The following is a 19,450-nucleotide window of genomic DNA, read 5'->3' as shown; positions in this document are numbered from 1 at the left end:
CAATGTTCATCTTCAAAGCAGACAGGAGTCACGAAGGGCCAGGCTCATACATGTGATGAATATCTCAGTGCCGTGCAGTCACTTCCTGTCCGTCAGCGCTCTGTGTAGTTCTTGTGTGTCAGTAGAGTCTGAGTGCAGAGCAGTCCGTCTCCCAGCGCCTGTCTGCCCACAGCAGCTTGTCTCTGGACCGTCTGCTGGGCTTCCCTGGACCGGCCATCTGCGTCTGCTCACCTGCAGACGTGCACATGATTGATAGGCACAGTAACATTTCACCATGACTTTGAACAAGACCAAGGACCCTGTCACCATGTGACACTGGGAGTCCAGTGATATGTAATCCTGTCACAGCATGTGCTGGTTGATTGTGACACAGCACATTTTTGGAAAGTCAATTGATAAACTATTTATGAATCAAATCAAAATGAAATATCCTCTTAAATTCTGCTCATTTATTTGCAGCATTCAGTTGTTTTCCTGACACAAATGTAAATGCAGTATTGCAGCTCCTCACTGTGGCCACTGGAGGGCAGCACACACTCATGATTCTACATACATTCATGTCAACCGTCAACTCCACCAACACCATACAGGCACTTCCTGCAAATACCACTGAAACAGAACAATCAAAAGTGACAAGAACGTTGTCTGTGGGTTACATGTCACATGTCAGTGTCATGTTTGAGAAGTTTAGGTGAAACTGAATCCATTGGGGGTGACGTCCACAGCAGTGTCAGGTGCAGCTGTGACCTCACCCATCACGCCAGGTGTCATGGAAGGAGAACAGGTGACCCAGCCCAAGTCGATCATAGCCTCTACATTTCACAAATCAGTGCAGTGTTCACACTACCTGTCAGTATGTTGTGCTGGTGCCACTGTGTTGGTTTCCCACCAGCCAGCTGTGACGAGCTGTCAGTTACTGGGAGTGTGTGTTCTGTTTTGTAGGTGGTCCAGTACTCAGACGGATCCTGTGTGTCGATGGTGTCTCTGACAGCCTGACCACTGCGGTACCGAGCCCAGTTCTCCACCTTCGGGTCTGTCCTCTGGAGCAAGATGGAGGAGCAGGAGGGTGTGAGGGACCGAGGCACAACAAGTCTGTGCCATTAAAACTGGACTTTATGACGAGGCTGGTCTCATTTTACAAGAACAAAAGCTCAGTTTCCATTCAGTCTTACACACCAAAGCACACTGAGTGCATCCGTGCATCACATCAGTGGCATAGTGCCAAACCATGGGCAGAAATGTGTATCACGTCACCTGTGTACAGGTGCACTTACACAGTATGTGCGTCTTTGTGCACGTGCCCCAGATAAACAAAACATGAGGACCCACACAGAGAAAAGCCTTGAATAGTTGTAAAACAGCAGAAACTGGCTGCAGCATCGAGCACCAGAGCCAACATGTAACATTTATACTGAAAATCAAAATCTCTCCTCCACACTCTCTGTGGGTCACCATGATGTTACAGACAGACAACAAAAGACAGACGAGAAACAAAGGCCACAGAATCAGATCAGAAACGGGATTTTAAAATCTCTGATGGAATCAAATAAAAGATGTCATGATAGAAAGAACCTGCATGCAGTGACTATTCAGAGCTCTGTCAGCTCACCGGGCTGATGTGTTTGGGTCCATGCACCTGTCCAGTGTGTGACTGCGGCGGACTCTGCAGCCGTGTGGTGTCGTTCCTGACGTCCAGCCGGGTCTGGTGCTGGGAGGGGAAGCTGGGGTCTCTCAGATGGAAGAGGAGAGGACGTCCATCGGCTGACCGTCCACAATAACTCTGACGAACACGAAGAGGCAGAATGACGAAGCTGCAGACTGAGTCCTCAAACTGACTGGTCTAAACTCAGCTCTAACAGTGGGCCGACCTGGCTGTGGGTGGTGGTGCAGCTGGGGGCACTGTCGCCCAGGTTTAGGCTGCTCTGATGCAGATGTCTCGGTCTGGAGCTCTTTGCTTTCCATTGACAGCGCCGACCACAGCGGGCCAACCCCTGCTCACCGTCCGTCAGGCGGCTCATCGGACACCTCAGCCAAAGCCTCCGAGGGTCCCTTAAACACAGAGAGTGTTCATACGAGCTTCTTCATCAACACTGAAAGCTGTAAATCTGAAGATAACCTCAAAGCTGCAGATCTCTTTAACCTCACCAAAGGAAACGTCATCGATAACCAACAGAAACCACAGAGACCAGCGTCTGTCTTCACGTGCAGCATGAAGTCAACATGAAGTCCTTTTGAAACATGAAACAAAGTGAGAATGAAGGAGAATTTAACCGCGTGAAGAGATCAGCGACGACGCTTTGATCGACCGCTCAGCTGTGACTCACCTGAGGAAAGTCAGGCTGCTCCTGTGGAGACTTTCTGTCATGGTGACGAGAAAACACGATGCTGCCATGTGAATTCCAAACATGAACATTACGAATGGATGAAATTTCACTTCTGAAGTGTTTGAGGAGAAAACTCACCTCAGGATGAGAGACGAAACGTTTTTAAGCATCTACAACCAACTCCAGCTGCCACAGATTCACCACATCCACAGGAAAACATTTTACATTTACAGGCACAGAAACTATTTCATCTTCACATTAAGATTTTACATCAAAATCATACGACCAGATCATAAAATTTGAATGAAATGTCACTAAGGATCAATAGTATACTGTATAGAGCCTTTAAAATTAATTCCACAACAAAGAAGAAAAGAATTTTCCTGCCGTCTAATGTTGTGGTTATCTCTTTTATTTTTTGTCTTGAATTTAATGTTAATATCAATATTGCCTCTGAATGGGTGAAAACTGTGTCATGTCTGATTTGTGCCATATTAATGCATTTACCACCTTGCATTATTACTTAAATAACTTACTTAAATAATAATAAATAATATAATAACAAACAATATCTAAATAATATTGTTTAGATTTGTTTGGTTACAAAAAGGACACATGCGGCTGGACGCCCCCTGCGGTCGCACGAGGAACTGCAGGAGTGGACTGAAAAGAGACGCCGGTGTTCTGTACTTATCTTCATCCCGGTCACCCTCCTCCTCCTCGGTTCAGCCAGTCTACAAACAGCACGCCGTTTGATAGATTTTACTTGAGAGTAAAGGCTGTTTTGGGTCGTCGAAATGGCGTCTAACGGTAAGAAGAGCAGCTTAAGTCTCCTCCGTGTTTGAGTAACAGTGACGGTTATGAAGCTAGTTAGCTAACATTAAGAAACATCCTCAGCGAGATGAAACGTTACCGGCGACAAGCGACTGACAGGACGCTAACGGCTAACAGCAGCAAACGTAAAGGTCGATTAATGGTAGTCATTGGCGAGCTGATTATTATATCTGTTCAAATTAATGTCATCGCTTCAGTGTGGGACGTTATGTTCTTTTTAAATTTGCTCCTTGGTGAAGAAACAGACGGACCTTAGCTGCCGGCTAGCTAATGTACAGCTACCGCAGAGCTCGATAGCGGTGTGTTCAGTTAGCATGTAGCGTCACGGCTCCTTGCTAGCTGTTAGCTTGGTCGCTTGTGCTACTGACCCAGTTTCGGTGGCGGCCCCGCCTGTCAGTCCGCAGACTGGAGCAGGTCTGTTTAGATAATAGAGACATGATGAGGAGTGTGTCAGCGGGGGCGACCTGTGTGAGGCCCTCCTCCATTTGGCTTCAGGCAGTCAGAGCTAGTGAGCAGCATCTATCTGGAGTCCTGTGATTAGCAAAGCCACAGACCTGAAGGCCAGACCCAACCGACACCTGAATTCAGCTTCAGATGACCTTCAGTCAGCACAGCAGCCTGTTTCCTCGGACGGACGTGCAGTCCTGTTCTCTGATTTACTGTAGTGTAGTAATAAATTCCATTTGTATGGACAGATTGTGCAGCCTACACCTGATTATTAATTCTAAATACACAACAGCCATCCTCTGTTTATCCTTGTTAGAATTAACTAGAACAGAGTCCAAACTCTGAAGTGATGACCCACTGAAGTGTTTGGAAGTGTCTGTATGTGCAGAGAGCTGTCTTATTTAGGTTTCTGAAGAGTCTTTGTGAAGACTTGGCAGCGTCTGTCTCCACCAAACTCACAGCTGATCCAAAAAAGAGGGCAGCGAGGTGGAGCCGATGTGGCCGAATGAGGCCTGGTTGATGAAACCGATAATTATGCAGAACTTAAAGCTTCAGTGTCTTTTATATGAGCGAGTTATATAATAATTCAACTCCTGTTCGGTTGTCATGAACAGGTAAATTAGCTTCAGAGAGTTAAACGTTTTTTGGCTCAGGCTGTGAACATGATTATGTCTGCTGTAAATTTAGGCATTTTAATATGGAGGTCTATGGGGGTTGACTCACTTTCAGAGGAACTGCAGTTTTTGCCTTGTTGGCTCCATTTTTCAGGCTGAGGTTTCCGCTTGGTTAGAAGGTGGTGCTGTTATTTTAACAGACAATAAATCGTGTCTGATATAATCTCTTTAGGGTTCGACAGCAGCCCACTGACACTATTAATAAAATGTGATTCCAGTGTGAAAGAAGCTTCGTAGCATTTGGATAAGCCCCTATGAGATGTACTTTTTTAATATCATGTTTTGTTTGTTCCATAGATTACTCCCAAACATCCCCCCAGGGGTAAGTAAGGTCATTCAATTATCAACCAGGGGTCGGTACACGGGGTCACTGGATTAGCTCATGTGTTCATGTTTAGGGTGTGTGTGTGTTTTATTCTTCTTACAGTTATGGGTCCTATGGTGGAGGTGGTGGTGGAGGTGGCGGTGCTCACCAGGGCTATGGTCAGTCCTCTGGACAGAGTTACAGCCCGCAGGGCTACGGAGGCTACAACCAGAGCTCTGACAGCAGCTCCGGCTCCTACAACCAGGGAGGATATGGCAGCTATGGTCAGCCCCCGTCAGGTAGAGGAAGACACAGCAGCTGTCCAGAACTACAGCTCTCCAGTCACGCATTGTTGTTTAATTAGAAAGTTATATGTCCTGTCTCCTGTCTTCTCCCAGGAGGATACGGCTCTCCGTCCTCTAACCAGGGCGGTGGTGGTGGTTATAATCATTCCAGCCAGTCGTATGGCTCTGGAGGCTACAACAGCAGCAGCCAGCCCTCCAACATGAGCTACAGCCAGCAGTCGTCCTTCTCCGGGTACAGCCAGCACCAGCCTCCTCCTTCGTCGCCTTCAGGGTGAGACACCATCAGCCTCGGCTCCTCTGTTTTTAGTTGTCCAGCTGAAGCCCCACGTGGACACGAGGAGACATTCAGGGGGAGTGTGGGTGATGAAATATGAGCAGTTCTGCTTTGTGACGGCGTCTTCGTCCTGGACGGCGTTTTGTTTGATGTCTGTTGACTACGGCTGATTTTTCACTGCATCACTGTACATGGTCACACAGGAAGCCAGCACGGCCACTTTTACCAACTCTTACCAAGTTAAAGAGCGATGGAGAAGGAGCGGCACTTCCACTCCTGTTCATTCTTCTCTCTTCTCCCCTTCAACAGCTATGAAGGAAGCTCACAGGTGTCTGGATACAACCAACCGCAGAGCGGTGGACCGAGCGGGGGCGGGTACGGCAGCAGTGGAGGTCAGAGCGGTGGTTACGGGGGCAGCGGGAACCACCAACAACCATCCCAACATGGTGGAGGTCACTACAACCCGCCTCCCAGCTACAACTCCCCCCCTCCACAGAGCTACAGTCAGCAGAGCCAGTACGGCCAAGCTGGAGGTACCTTTGCATTCCTATTAATGTTGGATGTTTCTCACCTCAACATAAACTGTCTACGGTCAACCGGAGACACCGTTTTCCAGAGTGACTTAAGTAAGAGTAAATTAATCAGATGATGCTGGTTCTTGTTTTTATTCCACAGTGTTAGCTTTCAGAGTGTTTGTGCTCCCACACGGGTCAGTCTGTCGAGGTCTGACCGTCTCAGCTCTCTCGCAGGTTATGGAGACGAAAGCCCCCCGATGAGTGGAGGAGGAGGTGGAGGGTACGGTGGTCCTGATGGAGGCTACGGTCAGGATGGCCGCGGCGGCAGAGGCCGGGGCGGCGGATTTGGAGGTCGCGGTGGCGGCGGATATGATCGCGGTTTTGACAGAGGTGGCCGAGGTGGACCGAGAGGAAGAGGAGGCATGGGGTAAGTGTGGCAGTCATCCAGTGTCCATGTCGTCAAACACACTCAATCTGACCACAGTGATGCATGTACATGTTTCCTCACCTGTGGTCACATGTGGAACCGTGTGGAGAAAGTAGACGAGGGAGAACCGTTCCACATTTCCAGCTACCTGCTAAAGTCATTGAGAGGTGTGTCATGATGTGTTAGACTACCCCCCGCCCCCCCCCCCCCACACACCTTTTGTGGAAAATGAATTTTAGGGATTCATAAATTACCACAAAGCAGCTGATCCGCTTTCTGTCTGCAGTGACGACTGCACTAATCTACACACACCTGTCTCAGGTGAACACGTACATACATATTCAAAGTTCATCACCTTCAAAGTTAAAGTGAGGACAGAGAGAGTTTCAGTGCTGTGCTGCCTCTCTGGGTATGTGCCCTGTAGGGGTGGACAGTGACGTAAAACTAGTTGTGATCATTACCAAACGACCCCAGGGTAAGAATCAGTAACATTGATCCAGATATGATCAGAAGCTACGGCCGCTCTGTGACAGAGGGAGAAGCCATGAGGTGAAGGCATCATCAATAAACTGCTTCTGAGCGTGTTTTTATCACTGCTGACTGATTTTTACTCTGTTAATTACTTGATCGCATACATTGAACACAAGCTTTAGTGTTGACACGTCGCTGCCTGGATGCTTTGGCTGCACAACATCACAATCACAATGTTAAGATTTTCCCATCTCGAGTACACAAAGACTTAAACTGGTGTTCATGCAGTGAACTGGGCTCCCCTGTTACGCCTTTCATCAGTAAAAACTCTTCATGTGTGTGAAGCAGAGCCTTCAGGACCTCATTTGCTTGGAATCGTTCGTTTGAACCACAAAATTCTGTAATACAATAACAGAAAACAGTCTTATCCTCGTGATGTGATACCTCTGAAAGTGATGCTTGTGAATTCTTACCCAGCCAACTGGATGCAACATAAAGCACCTCATCTCTGATGTTTGGTTAGAAAGTGTGAAAAGCCCAGAGCTCATAAAAGGAAACTGTATGTTAAACATGGCTGCCTGGGTCTGAAGGTAGTGTTCAAGTGATTGTCGGGCTTGTAAACTGGGTAAAATTCAGAGTTGACCTCATGTGTCGAAGGGGTCTGGAGTCATTAAGTTAAGGTCCCTGTGGCTGAATACTGGTCAGAAATCATCCTCAGAGACTGCGTTATGATCAATACTAAAGCACGATGGCTCCTCTGTGACTAATAAGAGGGATTAAAAGTAGATGCTTGAAGGAAAATACTGAGGCAGGATAAATCCAGCAGTCTTCACTCATTTACGGCCTTTCACTGCAGAACTGGCTGCTCAGGTTCACCTCTGTCTCCATTTCTGCTGAAAACCTTCACCGGTTGGTTATGAAACATTATTCCTCACGTCAGTAATTTGAAGAAAGGATCCTGTTCCAGTGATTCTTTCCAGTGAACGTTGAACTCTGAATCCAAAGAAGCTGGGACGCTATGTAACCATAAAGAAACAGAATGCAGTCATCTGGAAATCCTTTTCAAACTATATTCAGATGAATACAGCACAAAGATGTTTAATGTTCAAGCTGATAAACGCTCATTTGATGCCTGCAGCATGTTCCCGTTGGTTCAGGGTCACCTGCAGACCAGCACACATGCTGCTGCTGAACTTTGTGCTGGAACTGTCTGGTTGGACACGACGTCCATGATGTCCACAAACGGTCTGACGTGTGGACCAGTCAGACCACAGCACACGTGTCCGCTGTGTGTCGGTCCACCTCAGAGGGGCTCAGGTCCAGAGACGTCGTGTCTGGAGGTTGTTGTAGGCGCAGACGTGAGCTGCGTTCACTGACAAAGGTTTTCTGAAGTGTTCCTGAATCCAGGTCCTTCATGCAGTCATGTTGGTTTTTAATGCCGTGCACTGGTCAAAGGTCAGGGCAGTCAGTGCTGGTTTTCAGCCTCGGCCCTTTCATGCACAGATTTTTTGTACTGTACTGAGTTGAATATACTCGGTGGAGAAGGATTTGCAAACCACTGCTTTCTGTTTTTATTCATGTTTCACGCAGCGTCCCAACTTCTTTGGAATCGAGGTCGCCCACCAGAAAGCACAGATGTGGGAAGTAAAAGACAAAATTTAAAAGACAGACAGCATGTAGTAAACCTGTTTATGGTCAGACGTGCACAACACAAACATGTGCACCAGATCACAGCCTCAGAGACGACAACTGTCAAACCTCTTCAAACTACAACATGTAACCGTCTGATGGTGGTTTTCATGGTGATTCGGCTGACACGGTGCGTCGTGGTGCTGCTGCAGTCACTGGACCTCTACAGTCAGTGTGACGACACTCAAAGTCAGCGTTGCCTGAAATCCAGGGTCTAAACAACAGCAGCACTGCTTTGAATTTATCCTCAGAATCTGCACTTTGCTCAGAGAAAGCAAAAGAAAAGGAAGCAGATCATGAATTTATGAACTGAATGAATTTCAACACCTGAGGGGTGACTGAAACACGTGGGCCATCCACAAACGACACGCGAGGTCCAAGTAGTTTCACCAAAATGATCATCCTTTTAGGAAACCTGACCGCAAGGGGCCAAAAAAGAAAGACATATAAATGTAAAAATAGAGAGAGACAGACTGTGGGTTGATGCAGACCTGCTTAAACCAAATAAATTAAACAGGAAAGGAGAGAAAAATCAAGATTTTACCTGAAGATAAGCGTCAGTGAATGAGCTAAGCTCTGCAGCAGGACCTGGTAAGTTGATGTTTTTCTCGAGGTTGCACAGAGTCTCATGCACTTTCTTGTCAGCTCATGATGTTGGTGATGAAGTCACAGACTGAGTTTACCATTTCATTGTATGTTCTCTCATCCATTATGGACTATATTTCAATCTCCGCCCCCACCATCACGATGTCTGGAGCTCAGCCCTCAGTGCATCCTCATAGTCCTCTTAAAGCAGGCAGAGGACAGCAGCGTCCTCCTGAGGACTCAATAGAAGCACCGTTACATGATGACACATTTATCTTTACATATGAAAGAGTTCAACAGTCTGTGAGTTATCTTGGTCTAAGATTGTCAGCAAGACACCGGCAAGCAAACAGTGACGCTGACTCTGCCCACACACTAACACGCCACGATACATTACCATCGCCTCCTCTCACCTGTTACCACCACCTCCCCAACCAGCCCTGATAGGATCACTGTGTCATACTCTGCTTTAATCAATCTTTGAATCTTCTCCTAGGCTTTTACCTTCTCTCCAGGCTGCCTTTCTGCTCTTAAGCCGTCATTTGGGAAATTGCACAGTAGGGGGAGTCTACAGACAGTTAATAGACCTCGAATAGTTGGAGGAAAATACTTGCTTTTGGATTTGCTGCAATTTGTGTAAAGAGTAGAGGTTGTCTGAGACCTGAAAATACCCAACGTCCATCAAAAACACCGAAGACGCCAGAGCTTGGGTTGGTTAATTGACACAAAATCAGGTTATATGAGGTAATGAAATGGGTGCATCCAAGTCACTTAAAGACTTGATAGAACTTAAAGGGAAAAATGTCAAATTTCAGCTGCTTGTTCACAAATACTGACAAGGTCTTTAAAGTGGCCTCTTGTCTTATTCAAGAGACTCTGAACAGGGTTAAGTAGAGGTTCAGTCGGACAGGTGCCAAACGAAGAGGGGTGGGTTTAACTGAGAGACTGAGAGTGAAGGTTACCCACAACCCATTGAGAGAAATCGCTGTCAGCACCAGCCTTCAATGCGTGTCGTTCTCTCTTCCTCCTCATCAGAATGGGCGATCGTGGAGGATTCAATAAGTTTGGTGGTAAGTGACCAAAAAACACTTGAGCAAAAAGGTTTTGGTTTCATGAGTCAAAGCTAAAAAGAGGGCTTGAGTTAACGTAAAGCATGAAGTGGGTACAACGTTATTCCAGTGTTTGGTTTCAGAGATGACCGAGTAAAGTTCTGTTTATGCTGCTGCACTGATTATTACAGAGGAGCCTGAACACAACACCAAGAAAAATACGATTATGTACAGGGAAGGTCAAACTTATTCATGTTATTCAAACATGACGCGTAAGAGTTTACATGATAAGTCCAAACAGGTAAGAACCGTCAGTGTGTCAGACGCTACCTGAAGGATGAAGATCTGAGGCTCTGCAGGGTGCTGCACTGAACGTGTCCAGCAGGGGGAGCTGAGCGGTACATTATGGCTCTCCGTGTAGCTCTGAGTCGCTCTGTCTCACATCTGTGGAGTTTGAGGGTGTTGGACTTTGAGGAATGGCTGTCCAGAGCTTCGTCTGCTCTTCTATGCATGTCAAAAAGAAATGAGACAAAAGTCTGGTCTGACGTCCTGATCAGGGTTTTTCCAACATGACGCAGGATGTGTGTCACACATGAAGGACGACGTGATCTTTATCTTCCTCAAGTGTAAAAGAGTCAGCTTTGCTCGCAGCGTGGCTGTGAAACCTGTAGAAAGAGGTTTCGGCTCTGCTGTTCAGAGATCAGTTAATGGTAAAAACTGGTTTGAATGCACAACTGATGACTGTTACCAAGCACCAGAAACGTGATGTGGGACAAACTGAGTGAGGGAAGGTTTGTGGTTCCTCCGTCATTTGAACAACAGAGCAGCTGCTGAAGGTTTGATCAGGAGTCCTCTGTTGTCCCACATGCCAAGGTGTCTGTCTCAGGTCTGTGGGACTGCTTTGGTTTCTCTTCTTCAAATTATAATATATAATCCACCAGAGTCAGCAGAGGCGCGTTAATGTCGCCAGTAGTTATCTCAACACGTGTTCCACCGTCAAAAGTGCAGAGTGTTTTCTATGTAATAATCATGTACTTTACTCTGTTAATTATACATAACTGAGATAATTATACAGTAATCAGACTTACTGCTATGAAACATAATTAGACATCGAACAGAGCGCCGCCGTCTGCAGGGCTCTGTGCTCCTGAGCTGAGCTGCTGACAGACTCATTACTTCAGGTGATCTCACCTTGATTGAGAACATAAACCTCAACATCAACGATAAAAAGCTGTGAGAATGAAACGCGTCACATCAGGAAAGAAGAGCGGATCACTAAAATCTGTGCCCATAGAGGAGAGCTGTGGGAAGCTCTCCGAACACCTGAAGAGGTCAAACGGTCAGCGTGGCCGTCTGACTGATCAGTAAGAAACAATAAGGCCCAGAGCGCCTACATATAGAAATATATATAATAGAGTTTTACCTCACAAAACGTAAAACAGCATAGACAAGGATTAGATTTACTTTCCCCTGTTCTTTCCTCATCCATCTCTGGCAGTCGTGTTTTACAGCAGCAGTTCTCTAACAGAGAAGATGCTGAAGCTTTTGTTCAGATTGTGGGAGGAAGGTGCCATTAAAATGAAAAAATCTAGAAATACAGCAAACTGTTGATAGAAAAAATCCTGACATTGTAAAAACAAGTTTAGAAGAAAATACTTTCAGTGTTGTTGTCTCTAAGTAGTCAAACTGCATTTTCAGTGTCAGGTTCAGCTGTTGTTCATGAAGTCAATTTACCAGTTACTCAACTGAAGCTGAGACTTGAAACCTGAGGACGTTCAGCTCTCACCTGTTGTCAGTTACCTGAACATATCTGCCATGGAAACATAGAGCAGAGTGTCTCACCCTGACAACACCTTTGAGTCTGTGCTGAGACTCCAGCTGCGTGGACGGTTTACTGAGGGGACGTGAAGAAGAGTCATCAGTTCGTAAACAGTTCACCTGGTTTCACATCTCGCCTCATTGGCTTCTGATGACTGTGAAAGTTTGTGTTTATCGGTCCCTGAAACTCTGGAAAATCAAGCTGCCAGTGATGCAGAATTCAGCTTCCTAAAGGTGAAGGGACCAAACATGCCAGAGGCGTCTCGGTTAGCCTCTGTGGAGGAGTAAAACGTGCTTGACTTGTACTGATAATAACACCTTCTGACACCCGTCAAGTTCTCAGGGTCACAAGAACGCTGCTCTTATTTCCAGGATGAGTGTTGGACAGTTTCCAAGAGTCTTTTTAAACTGTGTGGAGACCAAAGTAGACCAAAGAGCAAATGACTGACGGTTACTATGTCAGCTCACAGGGGGTCCTCTGAGGGGGACTCGGCGAAGAGTCGGCGTGAAACCAAACGATCGCTGAGCGCCGAGAAAACGCCTCAGAGTGAAGTAAGTTCAAACATGGCTGCGTTTACACGTCGGCTCACAAAACAACCAAGTCAATGAAACGGGTCACTGAGAGAAGTCTGGGGGTTTTTCTGATGCCAGAATCTCAACAGGCTCAACGACGAGGGCCGTCTGGTGTGGTGCTCTTGCTCGTGGGACTTAGAGTTTCTGATCAGCTGCTGATGGTTTTCTGTCTCCACATGCTGTGGTGAAAGACAGACAGGTTAACGGACAGGATGGAGACGCACCGACGTGTGACACCTTAGATCATGTCTGCACATTCAGAGAGACTAGGAGCTTCATGCTGGCTCAGTTTGGTTGGGACAGGAGAGAAAATGAAGACTTTACAGCGAGTCTGAGGTGTGAATGTGTGTTTACCACGTGTTCTTTTCCACAAGCTAATTTCTGCTTTCTGTCCTCTCAAGGACCAAGAGACCCGGGACATGGAGGACCCAGCTTCAGTAAGTTTCCTCTTGTTTTGTTCTTGTCCTGCTGGACGGACAGTCTGTCTGCAGACGTCTCTCAGACAGTCATGTGATGCACTTTGATCTGAACTAGTGCAGCTGTGGCCACATTTCCTTCAAACCTCCAATGATTAGCCTTAAAGAGACGGTGTCTTGACCCCCCCCCCGTTTGGACATTCCAAACTCAAAATCAGCTTCTTTTTTTGTTTGTTTGTTTGTTTGTTTGTTTGATGTGATTCAGACTCTAATCGACACTAATCTTTCCTCCAGCGGGCTGCTCGGCTTTAGCTGGTGAAGAAAGTGGAGCATTATGCAGTTTTTTATCGTTTCACTTGAACGTCTCTTCCTGCCCCCCCCCCACAGTGCAGGACCAGGACAACTCTGATAATAACACCATCTTCGTACAAGGCCTGGGAGACGACTACACTGTGGAGTCAGTGGCCGACTTCTTCAAGCAGATCGGGATCATTAAGGTAACAGACGAGCGGCGTGTGCGTGCCAGCGATCACTTCCTGTTTGGGATTTCCTGTGTTGTGTTCAGTGTTGGACTCTAGACGTGGATCTGTGGCCTTTTGCTTTTGAATTGAATTTAACCGTCACTGAGTGCTTTGAGTCTGAGTTCACCTCCTGACGCCTGCTCACGCCTGACTCTGGACACTGGTCTCCTCCTGTCCGTCCTCTTAGGTCAACAAGAAGACGGGCCTGCCAATGATCAACCTGTACACAGACAGAGAGACGGGGAAGCTGAAGGGGGAGGCCACAGTGTCCTTTGATGACCCCCCCTCAGCTAAGGCCGCCATCGACTGGTTTGATGGTGAGTCGTCGGTCTTCGTCGTCTTCATCACTCATAACTCTAACATGTCAGGCGTCCACTGTCCTGACTTGTTTGTCTCCAGGAGGACGTTTGTTTCTCTCCTCAGCTGCGTCTCTCACGACCTTTGCTTCCTCAACAGGAAAAGACTTCAATGGAAACCCCATCAAGGTGTCTTTCGCCACCCGCAGAGCCGACTTTGGAGGCCGCGGCGGCATGAGGGGGGGTCGAGGACGTGGAGGTGAGCTGAATTTGGCTTTTGAAGGTCTGTATTTCGTGACAGCAGTTAAATGTTAATCTAAAGATGAAGATGTTGGGACGCTGTGTGAAGTGTGCCTGAACCCACGTGGTCACGTCCTTTACGCCAGCGTCCAAATACCTCCGTCCAACAGCCGAACGCTTCATCAACATGAACACATGAAAACCTCGCGATGACCTCAGCTCAGAGCCCGACGAGTCCTGATCCCAACAAAACCTCTTCAGGAACCCTCAGTCTGAGACTCTGACACTGACCTGCCTCTGTGCTCTGCGCAGGGCCGATGGGTCGAGGCGGCTTCGGAGGAGGTCGAGGAGGAGGTTTCTCAGGAGGCAATGGAGGCAGCGGGGGAGGAGCTGGAGGAGGAGGAGGAGGAGGCCAACAGAGAGCCGGAGACTGGAAGTGTTCAAACCCGTGAGTCAGGATTTGGTGTTTGCACTCCTCATGTTTAAAGGCTGCTCCGTCAGTGAACTCTGACCTTCATCCATCGTTTGCTGTCACTGCGTCGTCTCAGCGATTCTTCATCCACGTCAACACATCCTGGACGTTAAACGTGTGTTTGTCTCTCTGTCTTTGTGTAATGGACACAAACTGATGGATAACTCTCATTTCTCTGGTATTTTCAGGTGTTTTGGAGCAAATCATGACAAAACCACGAGGCTCACTTTCATGTTGTGGTTGTTTATTAACCTCGTCACGTGCATTTCTCCTCAGTAACTGTGGCAACCTGAACTTCTCCTGGCGTAACGAGTGTAACCAGTGCAAGGCGCCGAAACCCGAGGACGCCGGCGGGATGCCGCCGATGGACAGAGGTGAGAGCTGAGCGACCTCAGTCGCCTCATCACCTGATCACACATCAGAGAAATGTTTCTCTCCTGTGAGTCGTCGACGATCACACAGCTGTTTGTCCCTTAGGAGGTTACGGAGGAGAGCGCAGAGGGGGGTTTGACCGAGGCGGCTTCAGGGGCCGAGGCGGCGACCGCGGGGGCTTCAGAGGGGGCCGAGGAGGCGACCGGGGAGGATACGGCCCCGGAAAGATGGACGCAAGGTCAGATACACTCCAACAGTCGGCGCTCTCTGGCATCTGAGCCTGAAACTCAAAACGTCTGGACATCAGACACGGCATGGATGTCCCCAAACTGTCCCCAAACTGTCTTCAAACTGTCCTCAAACTGTCCCCAAACTGTCCCCAAACTGTCTTCAAACTGTCTTCAAACTGTCCCCAAACTGTCCCCAAACTGTCCTCAAACTGTCCCCAAACTGTCCCCAAACTGTCTTCAAACTGTCTTCAAACTGTCCCCAAACTGTCCCCAAACTGTCCTCAAACTGTCTTCAAACTGTCCCCAAACTGTTCCCAAACTGTCTTCAAACTGTCCCTAAGCTGTCCCCAAACTGTCCTCAAACTGTCCCCAAACTGTCCCCAAACTGTCCCCAAACTGTCTTCAAACTGTCCCCAAGCTGTCCCCAAACTGTCTTCAAACTGTCCCTAAACTGTCTTCAAACTGTCCCCAAACTGTCCTCAAACTGTCTTCAAACTGTCCTCAAATTGTCCCTAAACTGTCTTCAAATTGTCCTCAAACTGTCTTCAAATTGTCCTCAAACTGTCTTCAAACTGTCTTCAAATTGTCTTCAAACTGTCTTCAAACTGTCCCCAAACTGTCCCCAAACTGTCCTCAAACTGTCTTCAAACTGTCCTCAAACTGTCTTAAACTGTCCTCAAACAGGACTCTCGTGTCCATTCGTAGAAGGGGGGGCTGTGAGCTGAGCGCCTCGGGGAGCTGCCATGGTTGCTCATTATTTGTGTGAAACCTGACTGTTCAAACATGCACACACCTGTCCGTCTGTGGACGCGGCTCATTGGTTGGATGCTGATGATGTAATCGGTGTGTTGTTTTTTTGCAGGGGGGACCGCAGACAGGAGCGGCGGGGCCGTCCCTACTAAATCACCCTCCATGGACAAGCCGTCCCCCTCCCAGTCCAGGACAAAGCCCGGTGTGTGTCCTCGTCCAGGCCGGGCCCCCCCCTCGCCCCGCCCTCACCTTTCACCTTTTCTAGAACGCCGTTCACTCTGATCCTTGTTGTTCACGCTGTGGAGAAACACGGCGGCCCCTGTTTTTTTTTTTGTGTTCACGTCTTTCTGCTCGCCACGGCCTCGTTTACAGAAACCATCCGAACTTGCGATGATGTTTTGCTCGCCGGCACGTCGCAGCGCCGTCGCTCAACTCGAGCAGTCAGAAGCTTTTCAAACAAGTCGGGCAGGAAGTGAGAGAGCGTTTGTTCAGGACGACGTGTTTCAGTCAGTCTGACAGATTCAGGTTTCAGCGTTCAGCATCACGACGACACATCACTGACACCCATCAGCCGAAGATTCTGTGAGGTGCAGAACTTTGACTCGTTTCTGTAACTCGCTTCATAGTTTGTCGTTTATCCACATTCAGGTGAAACGTTTCCAGATGTGATGAGTCATCGAATTAGGCAGCCTGGTATGAAATCAGCCTGCGGCGGGTGTCTCTGCTGTGATGAGCGACATGCGGAGCGACAGCTAACAATTATTTCCATCAGTAATAAAGCTGCAGGTTATTTCCTCCATCAGCTGATCAGCCAATAAAACACATTTAAAACAAGCAAAATCAGCATATTCTTAGATTTGAGATCCTGGAAGCAGCATTTTTTTCCATTTTGGACTTAAATCTTGGTCTGACGTCTTCGTCCACTGCAGGACAGAGAGCGGTGTCCTCTGACCGTCAGACGACCGTGTGTTCTTGGAGACGAGGCCTGGTGTGTGTGCAGACGTGTTTCAGACGTTAACATGGTGTATTTATTGTGTCCGGCCTGCTTTTCTATTGTGCATGTGCTGTTTTCAAATGAAAGTGTTGAAAACCAAACTGAGCGTCTGTCCTTCTTCTTCTCCACCTCAGAGTTCGTGCAAGTGTCTGATCACAGGAGGAAGTGATCAGTCAGGTCTGAGTGCTGATCTGAGTCTTTATAGATGGGCTTGGCAAACGTGGCGCTCTCTCACTCCACCTGTTTGTTTGTTTGTTTGTGTGCCACGCCTGTTCAACCTGGCACAGTAAAAGCTCACAGATAATAATTATTTAATGTTTCAAAGCCCGACACTTCCCGAAGGCGTGGGATGACAAAGGATGCCGTGCTTCACTCCACTTCTAATGAATCAGATGTTCAGATTCTTTAGAAACCTGTTGACGAGTAAGAAAAGCGCCGTTGCAGCTGATTTTTCCGTCAGTGGAGCGGTGGTGTAAAGCAGTGTGCTTTCTCATGGTTCCTCTTTAAACTGGTCAGGCTGCATTCTGGACTTTGTTCATTGAGGCTTTTGAAGGCTCGTTCTTTTATTTCTGATCAGTGCTGGAATGGACGTCCATTCCCATCGGGACGTTCGCCGTGTCCCCAGCTGCAGTTCCTCTAACGGCCTCTAGAAGCTGTGGATGGTTATGGTCTCCATGGTCATTCTGGATGTTTCAGTCCTGATGAGATGATTTTAAAAAACTGTTTGAAATGTTAAAAATGAAGTGTGATGTGTGTTTTAAGTGGATCACAGGTGTCTCAGCCGTGTGTCGAAGGTGAAGTCAGGTGACCTTCAGCCGCTCTCTGATTGTCTTTTCTTTCAGGACTCAAACCAGCGGCGAGCTGCTCGTTCATCGTCAGCCTTTGTGGAGGCTTGAGAGCTGATTTGTTTGAGGAGGTGGGGCAGGGTTCTGGGTGATGTGTAGAGGTTTCCAAAGTGACTTTGCATTTCTGCATACCTGCACCTACACCTGTATTTGGCTTGTTTGCAGTGTGAAACAGGCAGATCCAGTTTGCCTTCATAAGTAAATGTCACGCATGTTCCTGGAAAAAGGATATTCTGCACTCCCCTCAGGCTTGATGCAGTATTTACAGTCACACTGTGTACAAATACACATGAATACTTTGTTCCTAAGATTTCTTTTTCACAGCTTCACTTTTACTCAAATCTTCATATTTAACTGAACTAAAGTCGATGGTGAAATACAAATCGCAGCATTTTAGAAGCTTCTTCATTAGTTCAATGTAGATCACCTGTGTGCATCCAGAGGCTTCACTGCACCTGTAGAACACCTGTGAGGCGGAGTGCTCGCCGAGTCCATGAAGACAGAGGAACGAGTCGGTGCGTCGTCCAGCTGTCTCACCTGCAGCAGGTGTTACAGCTGGCTCAGCAGGTGGATGTAGTTTTGAATATTTATGAAGTGGCCTGTTTGGGAATCACTGCAAACAACTCTGAGAAGGTGACAGAGAAGCTGTCAGGTGAAGGCAGAGTTCAGTCACTCAGTGTTCCTCTGCTTTCACTTTGAGAGGACGACTTTGACTCATAATGGAGCCTGACTGCACCGGGTCAGGTCTTTGTACCGTCACTGTCACACCTCCTGTCTTCAGCCTGACGTCTTTGATATGTTTGGACACATCTGGATCTGAGCCTTTAGAAATGTGACACGCTTCACGCACAGATTACAGACGGAAACCTGTGACGCCTGCTCGATGTTCTTCCTCTCCAGTCACTCGCTGAAGCTCAGATGCAGTTTGACCAGTTCCTTCCAGAGCAGACGACACTCCTCGGCGTCTCCGTCCAGCTGCTGGTGCAGATTGATGGAGTTCAAAGGTCACTCAGCTCGCTCTGCGTACCTCCAACAACAGATCTGAGATCTGTGCGTTTCCTCCAGAGCTTCATGACAACAAAGCTTTTTACCTGCAGGCAGTCTGAGCCCAGCGCTCACTCTTAACGTTTGAACTTTAACGGATTCCAGTTTGAATACCAGTTCAAACTGGAACTACACCAGTTTGTGACTTTAGTGTTTGTCTGTGGTTTGAAAACACTCATCAGCTTATTGATCCTGAAGAAATGATCAGGTCTGTTTGATCTGTCTGAACTGTGATGAATGGAAATACGTGACATCACCGTGTCCTCGCTGATCCCGCCTCTTCAAACGGGCGGGAAACGCCGAAACAGACATCTGTCGAGTCAAATCAGCAGAACTGGACGTCAGAGCCCAAAGCTGTCATTTGTCCGTCAGTATGAGACACTGTGTTCATTCCTTCTGTCCGTCCTGGCGGTGGAGACGTGGGACAGTCCTCACTGTGTGAAGCTGCTGTTAATCTGAGAGTTTGTTGGTTTATTTGACTGAAGGACGTCTTCACAGACAGAACGACAGAACGGATCAGAGCCAAAAGTCATCAAAGTCTGTGCGTGCGTGTGTGTGTGTGCGCGCGTGTGTGTGCGTGCGTGTGCGTGTTGACGTGAGTATCGTATGACAACATGAAAAAATGTGACCTGTGAAGGTTTGTTTACATCACACTCATCATTATGTCACCTGTCACCGTCCTGTCGGTCCAACCTGTTGTTCAGAGGCCTCGGTGGAATCATCAATCTTTAGCAGGTAATTACACTGTAAACTCAGCAGTTAACTTTAAGTACTTTTACACATGTACTGCACTCAAATACGCGATGGACACGTTGATGTTCTCACACTGGATTGTTTCCAGTTTCTGCTGCTTCGTACTCGCACTCAGCTACATTTAAACGTAAGATTTCACATCAAGTGTTCAGCAGAGAACCTGAAGCATGTTTGAACGACTTCCTTCTGGGTAGTTTTTTCTTTTAAAGCACTGAGCTCCACCTCAAC

The 19,450-nt window shown here is 47.6% G+C and overlaps 2 protein-coding genes across 2 annotated transcripts; one reads left to right on the top strand and one right to left on the bottom strand.

The window, feature by feature from the left end:
- Window positions 1-118: 118 nt before the first annotated feature.
- LOC143333833 (uncharacterized) lies at window positions 119-2,343 on the bottom strand. Its single transcript, XM_076752194.1, has 6 exons — window positions 2,325-2,343; window positions 2,146-2,228; window positions 1,869-2,049; window positions 1,610-1,780; window positions 848-1,040; window positions 119-231 (listed from the first exon to the last, which is right to left on the bottom strand). Exons 3-6 carry the CDS (start codon window positions 2,016-2,018, stop codon window positions 119-121), a joined length of 627 nt encoding a protein of 208 aa, XP_076608309.1. The 5' UTR covers window positions 2,019-2,049; window positions 2,146-2,228; window positions 2,325-2,343.
- Window positions 2,344-2,958: 615 nt separating this feature from the next.
- Window positions 2,959-16,679, top strand: fus (FUS RNA binding protein). Its single transcript, XM_076752339.1, has 15 exons — window positions 2,959-3,134; window positions 4,577-4,601; window positions 4,707-4,882; window positions 4,982-5,159; window positions 5,472-5,695; window positions 5,912-6,104; window positions 9,885-9,919; window positions 12,691-12,726; window positions 13,093-13,202; window positions 13,414-13,543; window positions 13,683-13,781; window positions 14,075-14,210; window positions 14,511-14,608; window positions 14,712-14,844; window positions 15,699-16,679. The coding sequence occupies exons 1-15, from the start codon at window positions 3,122-3,124 to the stop codon at window positions 15,736-15,738; spliced, it is 1,626 nt and encodes a 541-aa protein (XP_076608454.1). The 5' UTR covers window positions 2,959-3,121; the 3' UTR covers window positions 15,739-16,679.
- The last annotated feature ends 2,771 nt before the right edge of the window (window positions 16,680-19,450 follow it).

This window comes from Chaetodon auriga, chromosome 16 (assembly GCF_051107435.1).
Source record: "Chaetodon auriga isolate fChaAug3 chromosome 16, fChaAug3.hap1, whole genome shotgun sequence".
Taxonomy (NCBI): Eukaryota; Metazoa; Chordata; class Actinopteri; order Chaetodontiformes; family Chaetodontidae; genus Chaetodon; species Chaetodon auriga.
The sequence above is the reverse complement of the archived record's forward strand: the minus strand, read 5'-3'. Positions and strand labels throughout refer to the sequence as shown.

Excerpts from the sequence above, each read along its gene's own strand:
- fus (XM_076752339.1), top strand. Across the intron at positions 4,602-4,706 it reads TCCCAAACATCCCCCCAGGG|TTATGGGTCCTATGGTGGAG; the intron begins GTAAGTAAGGTC and ends TTCTTCTTACAG. Across the intron at positions 5,160-5,471 it reads CCTCCTTCGTCGCCTTCAGG|CTATGAAGGAAGCTCACAGG; the intron begins GTGAGACACCAT and ends CCCCTTCAACAG.
- LOC143333833 (XM_076752194.1), bottom strand. The coding sequence starts at position 2,018 with ATGAGCCGCCTGACGGACGGTGAGCAGGGGTTGGCCCGCTGTGGTCGG. Across the intron at positions 1,041-1,609 it reads GACCCAAACACATCAGCCCG|AGGACAGACCCGAAGGTGGA; the intron begins GTGAGCTGACAG and ends ATCTTGCTCCAG. Across the intron at positions 232-847 it reads CCAGCACAACATACTGACAG|GTGAGCAGACGCAGATGGCC; the intron begins GTAGTGTGAACA and ends GCACGTCTGCAG.